Below are 12,127 nucleotides of genomic sequence, written 5' to 3'. Positions count from 1 at the left end.
ATTTGTCCCCCATCATTCAGTGAATCGGCCTAGTTATCTAAGCTCAGCCAGAAACAGAATCTTCACTCACTAGTGATATTGTCTAGCGCCTAGGAATACAAAACAATAAATATCTCCAAGGCTCTCACAAATCCCCAAATTGTGCCACAGGACATCTGAATGTGGGAGTCAGGAAATGAACCCTTGGAAATAGTGCAAAGGAAACAGAATTTTGCAGCCACAGGCACATGATCCAAAGAAGAAACCTGAAAACAATCTTTTACCTATAAAATTACACTTTAAAATGGTATGAACAAACAAAACTTCTATCTTCTCCTAATCTATATATTAATCTTTTCAAAAAACATATTTCTGACTTCAAGAATGGCATCCTTGAAATATTTTCTTCAACCTCTGAACTTACTGATAACAGCAGGTTTTTTCTTTTACTCATTTGGCTGAATAGGAGAAAACAGTTGTTTTTTTTAATTGAGAGCTCAGGTATTACAGAAAGGCTAATCATACTACTATAAGTGAAAACTGTTATAGAGTGACATTTGTATATTTTTACACCTAACAAGGATTTGAGGTTAATTAGAAGCATATGTACCTCCTTCTCTCCCTCCTTCCATTGATTCATTCATTCTACTTTGTTAAAAAAAAGAAAAGAAACAAATAGGAACTATTCTAGAAACTAGAGATATAGCAGTGGCGCTTTCATCTAATACAATAAAATGTAAAGATATAAATAAAAATTGGATCCAGGGAAACTATAGTTAGTATAAGGAAATACACTATATTTCTTTCTTTTCTATGAACTTGTAAAGATGTAAAAACCATACTTAACTTGCAGACCATACAAAAAAACAGCACTGGGCTTCATCTAGCCCATGGGCCAGTTTGCTAATCCCTGACTTATGACATTGAAACACACTCGCTTACTTACTTTTCCTCTCTCAGACCCTTAGTGAAGTTGTTTAGTGGATTACAATCACTATATTTCACTTTATGCCAAGTTTTGTAAAGATAAAATATAATTATCTAAATGCCTATGCTTAGGAGGCATTCTAAAACTTGCTGTTTACCTGTGTTTCTTTAAATGGAAAGTTCTGCTTATTAATGTCAATGCTAACATTCTTTAAACATTCTTTAAATAGAGAAGATAAAAGATCTAGAGTTCTGAAACATTTAACAGAAATATAGTAATGCTTTACTGCGAAATACACCGTAGACATATAGAAATAACAATCATCTAACAGGCAGTCACAAACTAGAGATAAGTGAAAAGAGCCTCTAGTACACATGGCTGCCATAAGACGTATCTTTTCCTTCGGTGATGTTTCGCAAATTTAATTAAAGAATCACTTATGTTAGTAACATAATACACATACACATTACTTGTTGAATACAATCAACAGAAAAAAATGTTTCCTTTATAAAGTACTGATGGCCATGTTAGACCAACATACATACAGGGTGTCGTACACAGTAATAATTGCTCAACGGCTTGATGCACTAGACTGACTATATTTAATACCAATACTTTTACATTGAACTACCTTTTCCTAAGGCTTCTGACACATTTTCGGAATATGACCAAAAATATTTTTTTTCGAAGTATACAAAGTTGTCATTTAAGTTTCATTGTATTTGCTCTTTTAAAGATGGTAAGAGTGCTGAATGATAAAAACCACACACATACCGGAGTTTCTGTAGTGGAAGTGGCTGGCTGTTGTAACGACTGTGGTCGAGATTCCTCCGACTGAGTCCTAACCAACCCGCTACCATGACCTTTGACAGTATCACCATTGGTAACAGGAGGATGTTGCTGGGTCAAAGCAGCTTTTAATCTCTGAAATGCAAACACCAATTTAAAACAAAATTCTCTGCTTTCCACCCAAATCCAACTCCTACATACTCTTTGGCTAACCAAAAAAGGTATTTGTTAAGAAAGCTATAATTCACTCAGCTTTAAAATTAGTTTTGATTTGTCATAATTCACTGCATTCCTAAGACCATTATAAATACTCTTATAGATAAGGTAAACAAAAGGACCTTTGGAAAGCTTCCCTGAGTGTTTTCATCTAGTACTACTAGAGGATTCTATACTTTTCTGTTCCTAATCAGTTTTGAAAAAAGAGTGAAAAAACACCACTGACCAAAAATAACTAGCTTTGTCCCACTCAAACAAGCAACACAGGTTAATTATTTACACTTTCGCCTATTTTTTCCCACCCCATTCCTGTATCCTATAGCCCAATATTCTCAGACTCTTAGATTCTTCGAACTAAATCTTTTTTCCAGGTTTGGGCCCATCTGATCTCTGTTTACAGGTCTGATGTCAGTATTTACTTCGACAATGACCTGATGCTGCATTTTTTTAGGCCACTGCACTGTCTGTCACATTAAACCTCCTCTGAGAACCTACAGCTGCTTTTGCTTCCCTTAGGTCAGGGGTGTCCAAACTTTTTTCAACGTTTTTCACCAAGGGCCATATGCGGTAAAATACACAAACAGCCGGGCCACTCACTCGAGGTGAAGGACGTATTGCCTCACCTGGTTTATTTAAGTAAACTAAATATATTTTTGGAATTTGCTGCAGGCCAATTAACAATGAATCTCGGGCCGCCGGCGGGCCGCAGTTTGGACACCCGTCTTAGGTCTTCACTGTCTCCAGTAAGCAGATCTAATTCTAAGTCTATCCCTTCCACTATGTTCCATTTTGCCAATTAACTGAATTGTACCTGACCCAATCTCTGAGTGTAACAGATCTAGTGTTAGAAGGAGGCCCTAGATATTCATGGTTACCTCTTTATAAAGACACAATTTGAATAAAGCTTATTTTTCTATTAGTAAAAACAAGTCATATATGAATATATTATCTCCCTAACCAGACAATAAGCTTTTTAAGAACAGTGATTGCCATGTATTTCTTTGCTCCCTTTTAGCAACTAGGTACACTGATTTGCTACATAAGTGAACAACTAATATATTTGCTAATAAACAGAAATTGGTTTCTTTGGTGAAAATGTCACGTGTGATTTTTGGGGTGGTTTTATTGTTATGATCTGTAAACTTGAAATAATTAGCACAAGATAATCAATCATACTATAGTATTTTAGCTACGAAAGAGACCTTGGAGACCTGAGAAACCTGGAACTATTATTGCTGATATTGTTTCTTAATAAATGAGATGTAGTCCTTGAGCCCAAAATAAATTTTTCTGACAAAATTTGATGCAGAAATATATCCATTACATTTTCCTAAGATCCACACACAGGAGCATATTTGGGGGAGAGAGGCTACAAACATTAGTCTGAGAACTGTGCTGTAGTCTATCCAGTGCTTCCCAAACTTTCTAGAAATAAATAATTGTCAGAATGTTGCATGTTAAAAACAGATTCTTGGCAACCTTTTCTTTCTCCCTTTCCTAGATACAGCAGAAAGGGGTGGGTAAGAGAGAAGAGCTTTTGAAAAACACCCACAAAAGATTCTAATACAATTGCTTTCATTCACACCAACTAAGAACAATTTAGAAAATTTTACAACTATGTAAAAATTTGTAGTTTCTTTATTTCTATCTATGGATATCCTCTTACCTTCTATAAGTGATCCAGATCCCTTAAAAACTGAAGCATATATGAAAAGATCACCAAGATTTCCACTGAGGCAATAATTATACCTGGACAATTGTTAGTGGACATTTTCTCCTTACTGCTAATCATTGTAGATTCTGGATATGATTTTAAAAACAAAGTCAGTAGTTTAAAAAAAGTTTTATTGAAGTGTAAGTTACAAACAGTAAAATGAACTCGTTTTAGTGTACAGTTCTATACGCTTTAACAAGCACATACAGTCATGGAACCACCCCTACAACCAGGGTACAGTACAATTCTATTACCCCCCCCCCCACCCCATGCTCCTTTCCAGTCATTCTCTCTTCACACAACCAGCCCCTGGAAACCACAAATCTGTTTTCTGATCCCAAAAGTTTTGCCTTTTCTAGAATGCCATATAAATGGAATCATACAGTATAAAGCCTTTTGAATCTGGCTTCTTTCCTTTAGCACAATGTACTTGAAATCCATTTGTATTGTGTTACCAATGAATTTCTAATAGGACACTATCCCTATTTTACAGATTAGGAAACCAGAGATCATTTGCCCATGGTCAAACAACCATTAAGCTAGTTCAAATTTTGGGTTTGTTCAAAAAACACAAAGAAAGATCAAGAAATATAATCTGAGGCTGGGTGGCTTAATGATTCAAAAGACACCCACAAAGGATTAGGAATGCCAAATCTGATACTGCAACTGCTAAAGCGACACCATCCCAGGATCAGGTATGTTTTTTCCTTCTTTTCTTACAGAGTACTACTTCATGAATTGCAAAGAGCACCATATTATGTCCTAGAATCTTCACTGGCTGGTATACATAATGTGTGCTATATACATATTTGTGTACAGAATATATACAGCTGAGAAGACACTTTATGTTCAGAATTTAACTCTGCCTCAAATTATCTGTGTGACTGAACAAATCATTTAACATTTTAGTCTCAGTTTCCTTATCTGTAAAACTGGAAATACAACAAATTCCTTGCAGGGTTAAGGTAAAGATTAAATATAACATGCAAAACTACCTGACTCATAAAAAGGATTCTCAAATGTCAGCTTCCTTATTTCTTCAAAAATAGCGATCGAGGCCTCTATTTTCTTAGCATGGGTGTGGGGGTGGAGATGCCAAAGAATCAGGAGAGTTCCTACACTTTTGTATTTTCAAAATGTACTAAGGAAAATAAATGTACTTGGGGAGTCATCTTAAGCACTGGATTAGCCTCAGACATTTTTATTATGTAAAATATATTCTCAAGACCACATCATACACTACATCTTTCAGAATTCAGATAAAACAAGATTCCTGGTTCCTTCCTCATTTTTCTTTCTTTCTTTCTTTTTTTTTTTAAACAAGCAGAAATAACCACATTAGTGGCCAAGACTCAGGAAACTGGGATACTCGTAACTAACTGATGGGATAATGTGTTAAGTAGATTTTTTTTTTTTTAAATTAGGTAAGTGACCAAAGTGGTAGTTGGCTATAATCAGGTAGGGATCCTTAGATTAAATGGTCAAAGAACAATTAAAAATTTGAAAGATAGGAGTTTGAAAGTGTGGGTCATATAAACAGAACAAAGGAGGAGAATCTGGGGAGGTGGTCACTCTGCGTAATTATATCTTTATAAAACAGAATGTTAGACATCAAAATATAATGAATGGTACCCAGCCTCTACTGTTAGATTTGAGTTTTTATTTCTGTATATAAAAATGTGCATAAATATAAGTAGCGGTTGAGATGCGAAGCTTGGCAAATTGTGTTGGTAAAACATTTTTAAGTCCTTTGCTGGAAAACATCATAGAAGTGAAGAACATTTAAAGTTTTATAGTGAAGAGCTTTACTCTTAGAATTAATGAAATACAGTAACTGCACATAGGGGAGTCTGAAGTACATAAACATCACTCTCTTGAATAATCTTTAGTAGGGCAAGTTACTACCTTATAGAGCACTTAAAAGCAACATCAGTATTCATTCATTATCCTCTCTTGACTGCCCTAGGGTATACAGTACTCATCCAGTGAGGAAACGCTAATGTTTGTTTCATGCTGTTACATTAATTACAATGGGTCTGACTTGGAAAGTGTGCCACTGGGTACAAAATTTAAGAAAAAGATTCTCAAGGGTTAATTAACTGCTCTGAAATGCAAATTTTTTTAAAAAAAGGAATAAATATACAAGTATGCTAAAAAAAACTTAAATAGATTAGGTGAAAAAGTTATCACTAAATATTATTCATATAAATTTTACAATTAATATAAGGATATCTACAATCCACCTGTATATATTTGCTAGACACATTTTAAAGAAGGAAAAATACTTTGGTTCACAAAAAAATTAATGAAAACACATAAGTACAATGGGAATTTATTTTACAATATAATTTTTGAGCTAGCGGAGATACTGGAAATCAATAGTCCAATCACCATCTTACGAATAAACTAAGGCCCAAAGAGTAAGTTACGTTCCAGAATCACAGAGTGAGTGAGAAGCAGAGTTAGGACAAGAAATCCTGTCTGTTGACTCCAAGTTCATTGAACATGTTTTAAACAAAAGTTTTGCCAAACTAGAGCTTTTGTCTAATATTAAGTATTCTAAGTATATTAGTAATTGATAGGGGTATTAGACATTGGTCAATACATTACTAAGATCAAAATTTCTCTCAACAGAGAAATTTAATAAGTAAAAGAAGATTTGAGTACTTAACAGAATTAAGATTTAAAAGGTCTATATTCTCCAACATGTACATAAAACGTAGGCATAATTTTAAACTAAAATAGGAACATTGCCTGAAAGAAAACTAAATTATTGTATTTCTAAGCAGACTAGTGTTTTTTTAATGTTTAGAATTTTTAGCGATGTAACATTGAACTATCCTATTGAAAACGTTTTTCTTAGAGTGATATGGACTGAAATAATTAAAGGGTGAATAGTTTGTTGTGATCAATTTGACCTATTCATTTAAGAGCTGATGTGCTAAAAATAATTTGCTATTCAAATTCTATGTTGTATCTATGTTGATAAAACAAATTTTACCACATCTGTCAGAACTTAGTAGGAACAAACTATTCCATCAGAGTTCAAAGAAAAAATATAATGTTCTCTAGAAACAATTTATGAAAAAGTCAGATCCATATTTCATATGTGCCACAAAAGCTCATCAGAGTAATAACCCTCCTTCTCCTGGGTGTTATCCTACCATCTGCTGCTCTATTACTTATCTTTATTTTGCAACTAATTAACAGCATAATCTTCTAAATTCAGCAAGTTAATTATCATTATTGTGGTCTTTGCAGCATCATCAGTCCTTATGAAGTCTTGTCTCTCCACCCCTAGAGAACATATGAAAATGAAGGAGGTTGGGAGAGAGTCTGTTTCTTTGGAGTGGGCTCATTAGGTGTTTGCTGATTAGCTTGGCATGCAGAGGCAGGTCAAAAGAATTCTGCTGAACATGAGGTTCCATGCAGGGCCCAACTAAGTTAATGTAGGTTTCTGAACATTTGCCAAGATGCCCTCTGTCAGCTCTCAGTAGAAACCCCCTGCAGAAAACCTACTGGCTACCCACTGTGTGCAAAGATATTTCTCAGTTTGTCACACAAGTCTTAAAGGAATGATTCTGGAGAATGCTACTAAGTACTTTACTAAATCTTCTTAAACAAAACTCCTAGATGATTAACATTCAGAAGATTTACTTTTTGATTACAAATATTACATAACAAAATTGTTTTCTTAGAAGAATAACACTGACAGTAAATACCCATGGTTTATGTGCTTAATGACAAACAAAACCTCTAAACTTAAATTTGGTGAGATCCAGTGCAATTTTGTAGAAAATAGTGCCTACGAATTTTTCTGTAGTATTAAAAAGTACTGGATAATTATATAAAGGTCTAACCACTATTCTGTACTCCTGAAATTAATACAAAATAATATTGAATATCACCATAATTGAAACATTTAAAAGGGGGTGAAGGGGAATAAGAGGTTCAAAATTCCAGGTATGGGGGCCAGCCCGGTGGCTCAGGCGGTTAGAGCTCCGTGCTCCTAACTCCGAAGGCTGCCGGTTCGATTCCCACATGGGCCAGTGGGCTCTCAACCACAAGGCTGCCAGTTCGATTCCTCGAATCCCTCAATGGATGATGGGCAGTGCTCCCTGCAACTAAGATTGAACACGGAACCTTGAGCTGAGCTGCCGCTGAGCTCCCAGATAGCTCAGTTGGTTGGAGCGCGTCCTCTCAACCACAAGGTTGCCGGTTCGATTACCACAAGGGATGGTGGGCTGCGCCCCTGCAACTAGCAATGGCAAGTGGACCTGGAGCTGAGCTGCACCCTCCACAACTAAGATTGAAAGGGCAACAACTTGACTTGGGAAAAAAAAAAAGTCCTGGAAGTACACACTGTTCCCCAATAAAGTCCTGTTCCCCTTCCCCATAAAATCTTTAAAAAAAAAAAAAAATTTCCAGTTATGAAACAAACAAGTCATGCGGATATAATGTACAGCATAGAGAATATAGTCAATAATATTGTGATTGTATAGTATGGTGTCAGATGGTTGCTGGATTTATCATTGTGATCACTTCTTTAGGTATAAAAATATTGAATAACTATGGTGTACACCTGAAACTAATAAATACTGTATATTAGCTATATTTTAATAAAAATCTTAAAAACAAATAAGAGTTTTCTCTGAAAAAAAAAAAACTAGATAATCTTCTAAAAACTTTTTGGCACACTTTTACTTTTCCAAAGACTTATTTTAAAGTTCTTAAAATTAAAAAAAAAAAAAAAAAAGAAGAAAAAGAAAAAGAAGAACCTTGCTTTGAAGACATTTCTTCAGCGGAAAAGGAGGATATTATTTCTGTATTTATAGGAGACATGAACACAATGTATATATATCATATTTTCCTGTAAGCTAGAAGCATCTGAAGATCAGTTTCTCTTCAATTGCAGTTTGCGACTCATTTTATGTGTTGCAAGTGCTGCCATTTCTCTCACATTATTTTTTAACCACAGGTCATTTTAGCAGAACGACCACTGCTACACTATTTAGCATGTCATTAATAGACTGACCACAAAGATCAAATAAATCCTTAAAAGAGATGCAAAACCAAACAGGGAGGATGTTTTAAATATTTTCAGAGAGCCGAAAACAACAACAAAGCAAAATCCAATGGGAACACTGAAAGAAGAAATTATAAGTTTCATTGAAGGGCTGCACACTGATGAACAGTCAGAAAAATTATTTAAAGTTTAATGTGAATCTAGATATGAGCTGGGAACTACTCATTTGAAGAGCATGGATGTGGAGTTCTATCACTGATGGAGAAGAGAATAAAGTCCTGTGATCACTTGTCTGGTCACTAAGAAACTTCTGTATATTGGGATATGAACTTTCTTCACTTGGGATGATACAATTATTTCTTCATTTGTAAGTCTTTTTAAGTTTAGCCACCTTGAAGCTTAAAAAAGTAAATCAATGACAATAACATTTTAATTCAAATTTAGACGTAATCTGTACCTATTTGGTACTTTATGTTCTAAAAGCACCATGTTTCCCCCAAAATAAGACCTAGCCGGACAGTCAGCTCTAATGCGTCTTCTGGAGCAAAAATTAATATAAGACCCGGTATTATATTATATATAAAACCCAGTCTTATAGTAAAAAAAGACAGGGTCTTATATTAATTTTTGCTCTAAAAGACGCATTAGAGCTGACTGTCCGGCTAGGTCTTATTTTTGGGGAAACATGGTACCTAAAATAACTTGCCACATAGAATAATAGTAGATTACCCTTGGATTTCAATTTAAAATATTTAAGAGACTGATTTATTCCTGTGATTTTCATTGAAGAGCTAAGATAACCTTACTTAGCCTCTAAATCATACAGGAATGTTAAAGAAAACCAAGCCTCATTATATCTACAATTTAATTAAATTCAAGTGTTATTAAAGTACTTGGGAAATTTTCTTAGATAACTGAGGTACCATAGAGAAAACAGGATATATTACATTTAAAATGAAGTTTAAGATGTTTAATATTAATTATATTTTAAGTCCTTTAAAAGTGTTAATTATGGTGCCAGCCAGGTGGCTCAGACGGTTAGAGCTCCATGCTCCTAACTCCGAAGGCTGCCGGTTCGATTCCCACATGGGCCAGTGGGCTCTCAACCACAAGGTTGCCAGTTCAATTCCTCGAGTCCAGCAAGGGATGGTGGGCTCCACCCCCTGCAACTAAGATTGAACCGGGCACCTTGAGCTGAGCTGCCTCCCGGATGGCTCAGTTGGTTGGAGTACATCCTCTCAACCACAAGGTTGCCAGTTCGACTCCTGCAAGAGATGGTGGGCTGCGCCCCCTGCAACTAGCAACGGCAACTGGACCTGGAGCTGAGCTGCGCTCTCCACAACTAAGACTGAAAGGACAACAACTTGAAAGCTGAATGGCACCCTCCACAACTAAGATTGAAAGGAAACAACTTGACTTGGAAAAAAGTCCTGGAAGTACACACTGTTCCCCAATAAAGTCCTGTTCCCCATCCCCAATAAAATCTTTATAAAAAAAAAAGTGTTAATTATGTAGTTAGATTTGTAAATTGACCTTGAGAACTAGGGAAGAATGAACTTTTTAAATCTGTAACTTAAAAAAAAGGCTAGTATTATTTTTAAAAAGTAGTCCCTCAATAATAGTTTTGTACATAAATCACCATATCAAAGATACCAAAAAACCGAAAACAAAAATCAAACACTTCATTAATATTGTTGGTATATGTTGGAAAATAATCAATAATGGCCTTCTTAAAGGTAAGACTTTTTTTACTCTTTTGATGATCACTGGAACACATGCCAAAAATGAATAAATCTCAGAATTTAATATCACATGTGCCAAATTTCTTGGTATCCAAGATATGTTTGTTAAATAACAATCAATAGAAATAATTGTTAAATGAGACTGAGGCAAAACATATAAACATGAATTAAACTACAAAAACCAAACTCTTTCTGGTTATTCCCTAAGGTTGATAATTTGTTTTGAACTTCTAACAATGTATCAGTATAGTTGATGCTGATGAGAATGACATGCAAGCACTGAAAATTCTTGAATCAAACAAATACTAAAATAAGGTTCATTCTACACAACTTACTAAGACAGTGAAAACAGACTAATAATACTTGATGAAAATATAAAACCAATAGTGAAGTGTGAAATAAAATAATTTCTGTACAACAAAAAATATCCCAATTAATCAGAATTCCCTCAGCGTACCATGCAATTGGTATTTTGTTACCAGTTCATGTTACCTGAATAGCATGGCACCATCTATTGTTTTCACAAATGAGCCAAACAGCTATGATATATTAGAAAAAGGAAACACAGGACAATCAAATATATCAAAGATGGTATGTTACCAAACCACAATGTAATTAAAATAGAAATCAGTAAGAAAAAGTCTTAAAATATTTGGAAATTATACACTTTTAAATATCCCATAGTTCAAAGAAATCATGAGCAATATTAGAAAATGAATGATAATGAAAATATAGCATATTAAAATTTGTGCAGAAAGAAAAATACAGTTTTAAATCCCTATATTAGGAAGGTAAAAAGATTTAAATCAATAATCTAAGCTTCCACTTTAATAAGCTAAAAAAAAGATAAGCAAATTAAATGCAATTAGGTGGGAGACAGGAAATATTAAATTTAACAGTAGCAATCAATGATAGTACAAATATACCTTTAACAAAAATCAACGAAAGTTACAGACTAAGAAAAAATATTTGTAATATATATGTAACAAAAAATTTGTATCTAGCATATATGGAAAAAAAATCATATAACACCATAGTAAAAGACAAGTAACTGAAATTACAAATGCGCAAAAGATATCACAAAACTGTCGGGCCAAATTGGAAATGCAAATTAAAACCACAAGATACTGCTACACACTCCTAAAATGTCTACAAGGAAAACGATAAAACCAAATGCTGACAAAAATGTGGGTACAACTGGACTTCCCATGCACTACTTGTGGGAATGTAAACCTTTGGAAAAAGCTCTTGCCGTTTCTTATAAAGTTAAATGTATGCCTGCACTCTAAGAAAGTCTACTCGTTGGTAGATGGACCAAATGAAAATATATGTCCACAAAAAGTTATATAAAAATGTGCATAGTAGCGTTAGTCACAATAGCTAAACACTAAATAAAAGCCACTAACTGTAAATCAACAGGAGAATGGATGAAGAAATTATGGTATATTCTATTCACACAATGGAATACTACTCAGCAATAAAAAGAAGCAAACTATGATACCCTCAACAACTGGAATAAATCTCACAGACATATGCTTAGCTGGACACAAGAGCATACATATAGAACCCAGTTATATGAAGTTCTAGAACTAACTGCTGGTGACAAATATCAGAACAGTTGGGGGAAGTGAACTGATTGGGAAGGAAAATACAGACACTTTCTGGGTAGATGTTAATGTTCTACACCATAATAGGGGTGGTGAGTGCATAAGTGTACTTATTTATCAAAACTG

General features: G+C 34.5%; 1 protein-coding gene across 2 annotated transcripts in view; it reads right to left on the bottom strand.

Moving 5' to 3' along the window:
- ATF2 (activating transcription factor 2) overlaps positions 1 to 12,127 on the bottom strand; it is a 73,724-nt gene that overhangs the window by 20,069 nt on the left and 41,528 nt on the right. For both annotated transcript variants that reach the window (XM_033111963.1, XM_033111964.1), the window contains one exon: positions 1,682 to 1,831. In XM_033111963.1, coding sequence (XP_032967854.1) covers positions 1,682 to 1,831 — 150 coding nt within the window. The remainder of the gene's footprint in view (positions 1 to 1,681; positions 1,832 to 12,127) is intronic.

Source organism: Rhinolophus ferrumequinum, chromosome 8, assembly GCF_004115265.2.
Source record: "Rhinolophus ferrumequinum isolate MPI-CBG mRhiFer1 chromosome 8, mRhiFer1_v1.p, whole genome shotgun sequence".
Lineage (NCBI taxonomy): Eukaryota > Metazoa > Chordata > Mammalia > Chiroptera > Rhinolophidae > Rhinolophus > Rhinolophus ferrumequinum.
This window is presented reverse-complemented; position numbering and strand designations above follow the sequence as displayed.